The sequence below is a fragment of the Pyrus communis genome, chromosome 6, assembly GCF_041283825.1.
Source record: "Pyrus communis isolate YQ-2024b chromosome 6, ASM4128382v1, whole genome shotgun sequence".
Classification (NCBI taxonomy): domain Eukaryota; kingdom Viridiplantae; phylum Streptophyta; class Magnoliopsida; order Rosales; family Rosaceae; genus Pyrus; species Pyrus communis.
This window is the reverse complement of record NC_142570.1, coordinates 8,326,430-8,339,987: the sequence shown is the minus strand read 5'-3', so window position 1 is coordinate 8,339,987 and position 13,558 is coordinate 8,326,430. Positions and strand designations below refer to the sequence as shown.

At 34.9% G+C, this 13,558-nt stretch overlaps 1 protein-coding gene across 1 annotated transcript; it reads left to right on the top strand.

Annotated features, from left to right (window-relative positions):
* The first annotated feature begins 5,596 nt into the window (after positions 1 to 5,596).
* Positions 5,597 to 9,770, top strand: LOC137711206 (UDP-glucose 4-epimerase GEPI48). Its single transcript, XM_068450417.2, has 9 exons — positions 5,597 to 6,455; positions 6,894 to 6,943; positions 7,044 to 7,179; positions 7,346 to 7,447; positions 7,585 to 7,812; positions 8,073 to 8,151; positions 8,405 to 8,487; positions 9,104 to 9,195; positions 9,269 to 9,770. The coding sequence occupies exons 1-9, from the start codon at positions 6,156 to 6,158 to the stop codon at positions 9,360 to 9,362; spliced, it is 1,164 nt and encodes a 387-aa protein (XP_068306518.1). The 5' UTR covers positions 5,597 to 6,155; the 3' UTR covers positions 9,363 to 9,770.
* The last annotated feature ends 3,788 nt before the right edge of the window (positions 9,771 to 13,558 follow it).

Sequence of the window (13,558 nt, the reverse complement as noted above, 5' to 3'; positions counted from 1 at the left end):
GGAGAAAGGTCTTTGTTACATTTGTGTTGTCGGTTAAACGCGTATGTTACAGTACTTTGAATTTTGCTGCCAAACAATCAACGTGAACAAGTGATTCACATTGATTCAGATCTAGAGGCAGGATCAGGATTCGGATTCAAATTTTGGGGGTTAAAGTGTGGAATGTTCAACTTTTTTAGAAGAAAAATATGTTTTTACATTGTTCCATGAGTTCGTTGAATATTTGGTGGGCTTGTAGTCGTGAGACGAGTTATGATGCACACAATTCAACCGATTTTGACTTTTATCGAAGCGATCTATTGAGTGTTGTCGAGAGTAACTGTTGACGCAACATGACGAATACTGCCAATATATGTCTATCAAACATTACATCAAATAATTGGCGAGCATAATAGGAACACATACCAAATATTTGGAAGGTTCCCAGAGATTGTTCACACTTCACAATCGTGTTTCTAGGCCTCCGGGTGATCTAATGACCACCTTGGTTCCTATGTGGACCCGCCCTTTGCTAAGATCCACAATATTATGTTGGCAAATTATTTGACAAGAAAATGTTCTATGCAATCAAATAACATAACAAACGGCATTTACTTTTCACGAAAGCATTTTACTTTTCACGAAAGCATTTTAGCAAGTAAAGTTTTTTTTTTTATGCAGAGTGATGTTCTCTTGTCAAACTAGTTTGACAAATTGCGAAATTCAACCAAGAATCAAGATAATCAATGCTACTAATTCAACTAAAGAACATTTCATTGATTTGGAATGCTCCATGCTCAGTCTTATTTTAGGCGCATAGAAGAAAATATATGTGGAATTTTTTCACAAACTTTATACGTTAATAGTTTTTATACTTGATAAATGTCACAAGTGACTTATGCACACTTTTTTTTTTTTTTTCGTTTATAGTGGCGGATCCAGAATTCGAATTTTGGATAGCCCCAGTTTAAAAGGTTTGAAGTTTTTTAAGATAGAAATTAGAGCGAGAAATGCACAATTTTTTTTTCTAGTTTATTCACTAAAGCATTGTTGAACACTTAATAAATGGTATCGAGATAATTTGTCGTGTTGTCCACACAACCTGTTGAGATATATCTTGCAAATATTACATCAAACACTTGGCAAGTACAAAAGGACCCATACAAAACATTCGGATCATCCTCGAAGACCTTCACAGGTATATTTTTTAAATTCCAAATGGTCCTGGAACCACCTAGGTTCCAATGTGCATTCGTCTCTGTTCGTTTTTGTATATTATGTTTATCTTTCATTTGATCATCCTTTTTTTTTTTCGATCTAACAATTGAAAGTTACCGTAAGTAGCAGAAAAAAGAGTTTAAAAAAAATCATTCTTGAAACAAACAAAGAAAATAAAATAATGTTAGAGAATATGGAGTTATTGTGTATGAGAATATGCCAATATGGTAATCACAATTCCACTTGGAGATTCGATTCCTTACTCTCCTTCCTTTTTGTCAATACTCCCACAATCCACATGGAGATTGATACAATGTGACGTCATTTATTCTTAAATATGTTTAGAACCCTTGAATTTTGATTAGTTTAGATCATTGAATTGTCATTTAATACTACAGTTTAGTGATATTCTTCTTCACTTGTAAGTGAGAGGTCTTAGATTTGATTCTCACCAAAAGCGAGTTTGAATGACATTATTACTAACTTATTGTATTGTGAGGCTAAATTCACCCCCTCTTTTTAGTTTAGATAATACCACTTGCTCAAAATAATAATAATAATAATAAATAAATAAATCTTCAAATTTTGATTAGTTTAGGTCCTTGAAATGAAGGAAGTAACTTCCATTCCAAGAATACTTTACACTATATTTGGATGAAGAAATTTAAGATTACTAATGAATTTAAAAATGACGGAAATTGAAATGACGAGATTTTATTTTCTAGAATTTGTAAATTTTCTTGTTTGGCTAACATAAAAGAACAATGGAATTGAATACGGAATTTGTTATTTTTAAATTCTCAATCATAGAAATTGGGAAATAACACCTATTTACATGGAATTTGAACTTGGGAATTGGAGGTCCCAAATTCCAAGTTTTTTTTTTCCACGCGGAAATTCTAAATTTCTATGTTTATGAATCCAAATAAGGAAATTGGTGCATGTCAATTTATAAATTCTAACTTTTATCAAAATTCCAAGTTTATTTCCCTCATCCAAGTTTATAGTAAAATTAAAATGTTTAATTATTTATTTCCTTCTCCTTTTACCCAATTTACGTCACATTGTTTTTTAGTACTATACTTGCTTCTTACTTCTTTTCTTAAATCTTTGACGTTAAAATAGTTATTAAATGGGTGATGGAAAGAATGATATTCAAATACGAAACCAGATGACTTGCTAAGTTAGGGTATAAATACGACCATCTGTAAGTATGATTTGTTAATTTATCTTAGTGATATAATTTATCAATTAAACATGTGTGGTTTACAAATATGTTGATGAATTTTACGAATAATTTATGTCGTTTCAAGTGAAAAAGGATTAAAAATTCACAATCTGAAGTATATAGTTTACATTATAAGCAAATTGAACTACATGCCTCTTGACGATCCTTTTACGTCAACTTAGTTTCGCTAACTTTTTGCCTTACTTGGTGAATAAATAAGGTTAAAAGAATTAGAATTAGACGTGTGGTTTGAAAATACGTTGAGGGGCTTATTTATAATTGTATTTCGTTTAAGGTAAAAAAACTAAAAATTCACAATCTCAAATACATAATTTACATTTTAAATCAATTGGGTTTCAGCTACTTAATACTACGATCTAGTAGTATTTATCTTTACTTATAAGTAAAAAAATTTAGGTTTGATTATCGTCAAATACGAATTTGAACAATATTAATTATAATTTATTGTGAAATTAAGATAATATTTTTTAAAAATCGATTGAGTTACAATCTTCTTAACAATCCTTTTAGGCGGCCTTAGTTACGTAGACTTTTTGGCTTACTTGGTGAATGAATAAAGTTAGTAGAATTTTATAACTTATTCCATGTTGAATGGGGCGGTGACAAATCCATGATCTATCCATCTGCTTCCTGAATATTCACGATTTTGACGTTGTTCTTGCAGTTACGTGTCCTGCACTTCCACAAAAAGCCATACGCTTCCTTGTGACTCACCGTTTCACAAAGTTATCCAAAAAGACACTCAATAGTCAATACTTCCAAAACTTCAAAAGATATATCCACCCCCACTTCTCCTTTTGTTTTTTTTTCTTTTTTTGGAATTCTTGGATATTGAAGTAATTTCATGCTGTATTTAAGACTCGTTTAGAAGTACAATTAAAATAAATGAAAAAGTTTTTATTCTTTAGTTTTAAAATTATTTAAAGTGCTTTTTTCTTCATTGGTAAGTAAGAGGTTTTATGTTCGATTCTCGTCAAAGATAAATTTGACCACATTATTGTTATCTGATTGCGAGGCAAAGTCTACCCCTCCCCCTTAATGTAGATAATATCGTTTGTTCGAAAAAACCAAAAAAAAAAAAAAAAAAAGCACTAGTTTTCGACGTATTTAGGGCTCGTTTAGAAGTGCAATTGATATAATTGAAAACACTTTCAAAGAAAATGTTTTTGTGTTCCAAAAACATTAAAACATTTGAAGTGCTTCTTGCAACAAACACCAGTTATATGTTTTTTTTCCAGGATATACTTCAAGTTCTTTTCCAAGATTCATTTGAATTTTTACTAAAGATTGGTTCCAAAAATATTTTTACCAAACACGTTTCTTCAGCTATTTTAAAAGCATTTCCAAACGAACTATTAAACACCATCTTTGTCGGGGAGTTATTATTTGTTAACATACTAAAAAGTGGTTTTTAACCTTTATAGAATGATTTTGGCATTATTATTGTACTCTTGGCTTGGCTCTTAAAAGCGAATCAAAAAATTGAAAAGCAAATAATTGAGATATCTTCAATATCTAGAATATGTTCTTCAACTTTTAGCCCTGAAAAATGAAAGAGAATAAATTCTTGATATCAATCACTTATGTAAACATCCAAGCATCACTTCATTTCAATTTAGAGAAAGCTAATAAAATTATATTCTTCTTAAATATGGTGCAAAATCGACTTAGATAATAATCACAATGTGACATGTTGACATAGCGTTTTATGAGCTCATTTAAATTAGGAAACTTTAACAAAAAACTATATATTTACACTAAAAAGTCAATCCTGGTACTATTCACTTTACCCTTTATTTTGTTTTTATCGTTAAAACTTAAAGTTTTCAAGTTATTTTCATTAGTTTTCTTTTTAGATTATAGCACTAGTACAATTATTATTACTAATATTAATATCTAAACTTAATATGAAAATGATCAACCTTATGTCTGGTATGGAATGCATAACGCTATGTTAGCTAGCACATCATGTGGTGTTACATCCACTTACAATAGTTTTGGAGTCATTCTATGGCAATGAATAATACAATGTTAAGAGGCACACTTTCATAATGGTTGAAAGTATTTTTGGTGAAAATGTTTTTGGAATCAATTTGTAGTAAAATGACATGTGAATTCACTTTATTGCTTCATGTAAGGAGCACATAATTGATACTTTTTGTAGAACACTTTAAGTGCTTTTGCAAACCAAAAAAATATTTTTACTAAAAGCGATTTCAATCATTTTTAAAATAGTTATAGGTGAATCAACATACGCACAATAATCCCAAAGCCTATAATGTTATAGGACAACAAAAACAGAAGCCTTTACCGTGTTTTTAGTAAGAGGTTTTTGAGAAGAAAAAAAGTACGATATTCATTAGGATTGATATAGAATAAGTACAAATAGTAGGATATGGTGCATATTTAATGGCTGAAAACAGAAGCATCTACGATGTACCTGAAGCCTACATCTTGAAAAGCATTTGGAGTGCTTCTTCCACGAAACACATAAATGGTGCTTCTCGCAGAATGCACTTTAAGTACTTTTGGAACTCAAAAATATTTCTCGAAAAGTATTTTCAGTTATTTTAAAAGAATTTCCAAACGAACCCTAAATAGTTAATTGTTAGCAGGAAGAAAGAAACCTCAATGGTTTCCCCTGGAAAAAAAATGTTAAACTAACTAGTTCTTGGTGGTTTGACAAAAAAAAAAAAAAAAAAAAATCTAGTTCTTAGTGTAATGAAATTATAAAAAGTTCCCAATAAGAATCATATTCACACTTACTTTGTTGATAAACAATATTCGAAAGGGAAAGAGTTTTTAAAATCGATTCCATGAAAAATAGGATGATGCTAAAGTGATCATTCACTCAAATCATATTATGTAAACCACGTAATGTAGCGGGTTACGATTCGACTTTCTTTTTAAACCATTATAAATTGAAACTAATCATCTACCGTCTCATCATGTATTTTACAAAATATAATTTAAAAAAATAATTCCATAATGTTTTCCTAAAAAACGTACTTTTCTCATCATTCATTTCATTTTCCATGGTGTCAAACATCAAACAGTTATCCAAAAAAAAAACATTAAACCAGGTCAAATTATGTCAATTTCTTTCTTTGTCTCAAATATATTAACGTTAAACGCCATAATTAATTTCCTAATCTCACCCAATCAATGCCAGCGATTACACAAGAGATCATGGGCCCAACATCCAATTAAATTAATTATTTGTTTTTTTTACCTTAATCCAGCATCCTCTACAAGATTCCACTCTTTAATCCCAGATTTTTTTCTAATCCCAGATTTTAACCTAAAACAAAAGCAGTCACCAATCACCGCCCGCCGCATCCTCCTCCGCCTCCGTAACTTTACACCCTAGTCCTCGCCATCACTCCGCTGGTGGACATGTGAGTCTCCGAACCTTCACAAAGCCCCACCCCCACCCGAGATCGCTCCACGTGTCAGATCTGGTCCACCCCGAAACGCTCTTTTTAATTTCTTTACGTTTTTTAATCATTTAATTATTCCAAAATTTCAGTTACTCCCTCTCTCAGAGAGAGAGAGAGAGAGAGAGAGAGAGAGACTTTAAACCGCCTTTTTGCTGCTTCTTCTTCTTCGTCCTCCTTCCGGAAAATTAATTAATTAAATTAATTGTTTGATTAAAGTAATCGCTGGCGACTGGCACCATTAGCGATTCCTATATATTGGTCTTCTTTTCATGCTTTTGCTGCGGTACCCAAAGATCTTCACGCTTTCCAGCATTCCCCCCACTTCTTCTTCCTCCTCTGCCTCGTGTACTGCGCTGTCGTTTGACAGCCCTAATTCGCTTGCTTCCATGGCCAAGTGCATACTGGTCACCGGCGGTGCCGGTTACATCGGCAGCCACACCGTGCTTCAGCTTTTACTCGGCGGCTTCAAAACCGTCGTCGTTGATAATCTCGACAACTCCTCCGAAGTCGCCATTAACCGCGTCAGGGAACTCGCTCGTGAATTCGGCAAAAACCTCTCCTTCCACAAGGTTTGGGTTTTGAATTTTTGTGTTTAATTTTGATAATCGGGTGATTGTTTGTTTAATTTGATCAGTTGTAGTTTCGAATTTTCAATTGGCAGAAACCGACACTCTTGGTTTTTGGACTGAATATTTATACCCAAGTTTCAGAAATTGGTATTTTAATTGGCTTGGATAAACAACAAAAATATATACAATTGGGTTACTTTTAATTTTCTGTTTTGGTGGGTATTTTTGGAGAACTGTAATTCTGCTTTCTGGGTTTCCAAGTTTGTGTTTTTATATTTGAAAATTTGGGAAATTTATGAAATTTCGTGATGTTTGTGACTTAATATAACTGCTGAGAAAGTTATGCAGAATTGTGGTATCATATTAGATAGACATACTGTTTCATTGATTCATGGATGATCATGATTTCTCGTAACTCTGTTTCCAATCCACCTGCAGCTGGACCTCCGAGACAAAGCGGGACTCGATAATCTCTTTTGTTCAACACCGTAAGCGTCTTCACCCGAAAAGCGCCATCAATCTTGATTTTGCCATCTACCATTTGGTGTTCCTGTTATAACCTCTCTTGTTCGTCTCTCCAAATTGCAGATTTGATGCTGTCATACACTTTGCTGGACTCAAAGCAGTTGGTGAAAGTGTTCAGAAACCATTGCTTTACTATAACAACAATTTAATTGGGACAATTACTCTGTTGGAAGTCATGGCTGCCCATGGATGCAAGAAGGTTCTCTTTTATGTTCCTTCAGCCTTGATATAATGTTGATTGCATATACCTTGTTTATCATTTTCAAGTTCCCAAATTTGATAGATAGTGAGAATTTTTAAATGCAGATTTTGGATGTATATGATCGTTCATTGACACGGTTTTCTCATACTTTGAATGTTTTCAGCTTGTGTTCTCATCTTCAGCAACTGTTTATGGTTGGCCGAAGGTGGTCCCATGTACAGAAGACTTCCCACTTGGTGCAGCGAATCCTTATGGACGAACGAAGGTATAATATGGCCATAATAATGTACATCTAGTTCAAAATGTCTGGTTATGTTCTCAGTGAGAGCATCACTAGCAGTTTCTTGGTTCATCCCCTGTATATGTTTCTATGAGGTCTAATGAAATGAGGTTATCTTTCAGCTTTTCATTGAAGAAATTGCTCGAGATATTTACCGCTCAGACTCTGACTGGAAAGTCATATTGCTGAGATATTTCAATCCAGTCGGTGCACATCCTAGTGGCCTTATTGGTGAGGATCCCCGTGGGATACCAAACAATCTCATGCCGTTTGTGCAGCAAGTTGCTGTAGGCAGGCGTCCAGCCGTGACAGTGTTTGGAACTGACTATAATACCAAGGATGGTACTGGGGTATGTATTCATTTTAACCTTTTGCTTTAAGCAAATTTTTTCACGTCTGCACTAACTTGGTTGGGCTATATATCCGAATTTATATAGATGCTCAGTTTACTTTATTACTTGAGATATATCTCGAATGCTTCATCTTTGTTCTGGTATTGATTAATCATGAATTATGGAGATTTAGGGTGGTATCATTTGGCTTTCCTATTTGTCTTACGCTGAATACTTTTGTTGGAGGTTTAATTCTGATGATGTTTGTTCCATTTCAGGTACGTGATTATATTCATGTATGTGATTTAGCAGATGGTCACATTGCTGCATTGCACAAGTTAGATGAGGATACTATGGGTAGGGGTTCTACATCACCATTTTCTTTGTCTGTGATACTTGACTTGTTTCTGTTAGTTTGACCCGGAGATTATTTTATGCAAGACCACACCCTCAAACTATTTAATATGTCTTGCCTCAAATGTGATTTTTTGGTGTTTATTTATCTCATGCTAATGTGGTTCAGACAATTTCAATATAGAACTTTTACATTTTATTTTGCTTTTGTTTCACATAGATGTTGAATCTATTAACACACTCTATTAATCCACAGGTTGCGAGGTGTACAATTTAGGAACGGGTAAAGGAACATCAGTCTTGGAGATGGTTGCAGCATTTGAAAAGGCATCTGGAAAGGTTTGTTCTTGCAAATATTTCCATTTACTTCCCTCGTTGTCCTTCTGATTCCTAGAAACATATCCATGCTTAGAAACATCGGTTGTTGTATTGATTTCTGGACCCTAATCTGTTATGAACATTGTACTGCATGTAAAATTGGGGTCTCATTATGCGAAGTGTGTTCTGAACATCACTGTAATCTTGTTTAGGATAGGGGTCACTTGTGTCTGCAGAGTCAAATATTTTGTATCAAATTGGACAGAAGTTTGGATAACGTTTCAGAATTTTGACATGAGATGGTTACCTCAGTGGTTTCTAGCTTTGTCCATCTGACAAGAACTTTTTCGTTTCCTTTTATTAGAAAAATTCAAACCTAAGACTACACACACTCAAATCACTCAACCACCCTCAACCCCCTGGGAGCCTAAGAATGGCTATTCTAATTAAGCGAATACTAGAATTTATACAGTTGGAGAATATCGTGTTCAATTCTTTTGATTGATTCACTCTTTGTAAGAATCTCGGACCTTGTTCCAGTTCCACAGTATACAGAAAAGGCTTTTATTATTTTGGTTATGTTTGACCTTTTTTATTATTTTGGTTGAGCTTATTTGTGTGCTGGTTAATATTTCAGAAACTTCCTGTTGTCACGTCTGGGAGGCGTCCTGGAGATGCGGAAGTTGTCTATGCATCGACAGAAAAGGCGGAGAGAGAGCTGAACTGGAAGTGAGTACCTAGCGTTTGTGAAAAATTTATCCAGTGTGCCGCAAACCCTTATACATTTGTAATTACCTTGCAGGGCGAAATATTCCATTGACGACATGTGCCGGGATCAGTGGAACTGGGCTAGCAAAAATCCATATGGCTATGAAACTTCAGACTCTAGTAATTGAGAGCTGATAGTTTCATGTGCTTTATATGTTAGTTTAGTGTTTATCGACAGTGGAACTAGACTAGCCAAAAATCCGTATAGCTTTGGACACGCGGACTCTAAGCAACTGAAAGGTGATAGTTTCATATGCTTTATATTTAGGTTTAGTGGTCGTCATCTCTCACCCTCGATGTAAAGGTTAGTGGCCTTGCAGAGATTAGGTTCTTTCTCATGAGCTTCGTTCGCAGATCTTTAGGCGGTTGGTCACTGCGGTGTTGCGATTGTGGCCAATTAATGTTATGTTTTGGTTTTACAGTTTTACTTGATCATCACAGTTTTAGTAGTACAGTTCTAACCAATTGCTGTTACTTATGCTCCTACATGTATTTTGAATAATAAGGTCATGAGATCGGACCGCTTTTTACCGTTATTTGCAATACATGAATTCGGAATGTCCAGAAGAGACCGTGTTGTTAGAACATATATGCTTTTTCTTTGTCATCTCTCTGTTGTGTGCCTGGGTTCCTTCATCCTTGCGCGATATTCCACTAGATATTTAAACCACGAAGAGGCGGATTGGAGCATGTTAGTGAACAAACTATTCTGTACTGCTTGGCTACCCTTGTTTGCAGTAAAGAAAATATTGGCTGTTTAGCGTTGGGCAACTCACCTTGGTCGTACTTCTTTTCTCAAGTTAAGTTGGAAAATGCTCGGAGTTCGAATTCATGTCCGTCATTTTCGAAATCAAATTAGGTACACTATTAACTGCAGTGTATAAAAAATTTGGTGGTTCTGAAGCAATAGAAAACACAATAAAACAGACCCAAGAAACTTGTCTGATCTTTAAACCCTTGGCCAAGCAGAAACAAGTGACCGCTCATTCCTTCCAATGGGGGATCAGCCTGTTGCGTGATGGCATCATGGCACGCCCGGAAGCAACACGAACACAACTAACTGGTACATGTAGAAGTACATGTACCAATGGGCTGCATTCGCGCTGCTTATGTGTGTGGCACCGTGAATTTGTGTACGCTACGTTTACTATTCTGTATTTGTAGTTTTGTATTATATTTGAGTGTATACATATGTTAAATTAGAGAGGATAAAAACTTTGGATCGTGCTATTCACACACCCATTTTAGCTATTGATCTTCTAAAATTCATTTAATTCGATCGTCAAAAATTAAGAAAGGTGTGAGAAATAAAAAATGCTTTTTAGCCAAAATGGTCCCTGAGATTTGCATAACTCCTTACCTTGGTCCCTGAGATTTCAAATCAATAGAAGTGGTCCCTAAGATTGTTCACCATCCATCATTTTGGTCATTTCGTTAAAAACTCCGTTAAGTGTCTAGGAGCTCTTGGCTGGAAGTTTGGGCAATTTTCAAAGCTTCGTAACTCAATCGTTTCTTAACCAAATTCGACCCACAATATATCAAAATGAAGATAGGAAAGTGTAGAATAAGATTATACCATTTGGAAGTCCAATGGTTGCCGGAGATGGTCAGAAAATAGCCTCAAAGTTGACTAGTCCGAGGGTCCGAGGGAAAACTAGAAAACTCGTTGGAAACTGGGCAAACTTTAAACGTTCATAAATTCTTCAATACTCAACGAAATTAAGTGATTCAAAAACGAAAAATCATACTTCTCGACGAGATGAAGAGAATGATATCTTTTTCAGTGGCCAAATCGTCGTGGTTTGGCTGGAAAACGGCTCAAAAATGGCTAACTCGAGACCAAGACAGCTACTTTCGAGCAGTTTTCCGTCCAAACCAAGGAGAGTTAGCCGCTGAAAAAGATATCATTCTCTTCTTCTCATCAAGAAGTATGATTTCGTTTTTGAATCACTTGATTACGTTGAGTATTGAAGAAGTTATGAACGTTTAAAGTTTGCCCCAGTTTCCGACGAGTTGTCCAGTTTTCTCTCGGACCAATCAAATTTGAGGCTATTTTCTGACCATCTCTGGCAACCATTGGGATTCCAAATAGGTATAATCTTATTCTACACTTTCCTATCTTCATTTTGATATATTATGGGTCGAATTTGGTTAAGAAACGATTGAGTTACAAAGTTTTGAAAATTACCCAAACTTCTGGCCAATAGCTCCGGGACACTTAACGGAGTTTTTAACGGAATGACCAAAATGATGAATGGTGAACAATATCAGGGACCACTTCTATTTAAAATCTCGGGGACCAAAGTAAGGAGTTATGCAAATCTTAGAGACCATTTTAGTTAAAAAGTGAATAAAAATGAATATGTGGATATCACTTTTCAAAACTGTTTACAAAGAATTTGGGATCCAGCGTAGGAGAAAGGCCTAGTGACCTTGGTGTGGTACGTCAAATGTGTGGTTCTGGACAGCCCACCAAGTAAAGGGTGTGCTGACAGCCCACCAAGTAAAGGGTGTGTTTGTATCATGTGCTTTGCAAAACAAGATATTTCTGTGTTGAATAAGTCTTCGTCAAATAGACCTTCATCTGTGTTTGTATCATGTGCTTTACAAAACAAGATATTTGTGTGTTGAATAAGTCTTCGTCAAATAGATCTTCATCTAACGATGATGAAGTTATAAAGTCAAAGCGTCTTTTTTTGGTAAACTCAATGCAGACTTACATGACACATGTATATTGTCGTAGTAGTTTCTTTACCAATGAATTAAAGACGTACAATTTTTGTTCACATGTCATTGTTTTATTGATACGGGATATCACGCGTCGGTGTACTCATGCCATATAAATTGCTCTCGTTAACGTGGTAGGAATGGACCTTATAAGGCCAACGGGTCTTTTCCAACTATAATATAACCATTTGTTAACAATTCTTCCATGCTGATGTGGCAAGAGATGAGCCCACACTATAATATAAACGAGGTAAATTCAAACTAAGATGCAAAGAGTGAACAACACTCTTCCAAACTAGTAGATATGGGGCATGTAACCCATCATTTGGGAACATGGCTAGACCTGTAAATGGGTCGGTTTTATTGGGTTTGGGTCGGGTTGAACCCGACCCATTAAGTTAACGGGTCATCCGAATCTAACCCTGTTAAGCTAACGGGTCACTCGAACCCGACTCGTTAACAATTATTATTATTATTATTATTTTTTTGCATAGAGTTTATTTTTTGTTGTTAAGACGACTGAAATTACTAAAACATCCTCAACTAATGGGTGCTAATGGGTTGATCCAAAGTGATCCGTTATTTAATGAGTTCACCCGTTAGCGACCCGACCCATTAAGCATCTATCCAAATACTAATATTAACGGATCGGGTCCAAAATGTCAAGTCTAAACATGGCTACATATATAAGTGGGATACAAATACGATTTCATATCAAAAAACATATACAAATAGTTATGAGTATTGCATTGAAGTTTGTGTTTGGAATCGCATTGGACAACTCGATTTTAGTGTGGCAGTATTTCGTTCTATAAGTTTGAAGATGCTCGAGAGTTCGAAATTATGTCTCCCATTTAAATTAGACAAATATCTGAACTGAATGAGTGGATTAAACGAATCTTTTAACTAAATTAGCATATCATATATGATTTAAACATTACAAAGGAGGTATTAACAAGAGACGTTTTCATGGGACTTGGCATTGTGCCGTTGGGTTGGAGTTTGAATATAGCATGCACTTGAACTTCCAAAAAAAGGGGGGATCTTCCTTCTTTATTGTCCAAAATAGAGCACAAATTCAAATTCACATAGAGATGAATTGGAATTGAAAAGATTTTTTTCAAGTTTACTCTCATTACATTAAGATTTTTTCATACTTTATTGAATTTCATATGTTTTCTTAATGATTGTTATGCTTTCCAAAGGGTGATAGTTTCTTATGCTTTATATTTAGGTTTAGTGGCCTTGTAGAGATTATGCGTTGTTTTATTAGTATAAAGTAGTTAAAGAGAAATTCTTGTGTGCGGACAACTGTACCACGTCACCAATACTTGAGAATCTCTCATGTCATGGTCGTCGGCCAAGGCCCCTTGCAGTTTGTTTTGGTTAGTTCTTGATTCTTGTTGAACCTTTGGCCGACCGTCTTCCAAAAAACTGGGTTCCTTCGTCTTGTGGCCATTGCATGCTGCGTCTCTCTTATGATTCAATGTCATTATTTGACTTTTGTTGTCTAGCAATTTATTTTTTATTCGAGCAATATTCTATTGGAAAACTAAAGTACAAAGATGTGAATTCAAACAATTTTAGACTAGTCGGC

Bases quoted from the DNA above. Each gene is read 5' to 3' on its own strand.
- LOC137711206 (XM_068450417.2), top strand. From the start codon at position 6,156: ATGCTTTTGCTGCGGTACCCAAAGATCTTCACGCTTTCCAGCATTCCC. The intron at 8,152-8,404 runs GTAGGGGTTCTA...ATTAATCCACAG, and splicing joins GTTAGATGAGGATACTATGG to GTTGCGAGGTGTACAATTTA. The intron at 8,488-9,103 runs GTTTGTTCTTGC...TTAATATTTCAG, and splicing joins TTGAAAAGGCATCTGGAAAG to AAACTTCCTGTTGTCACGTC.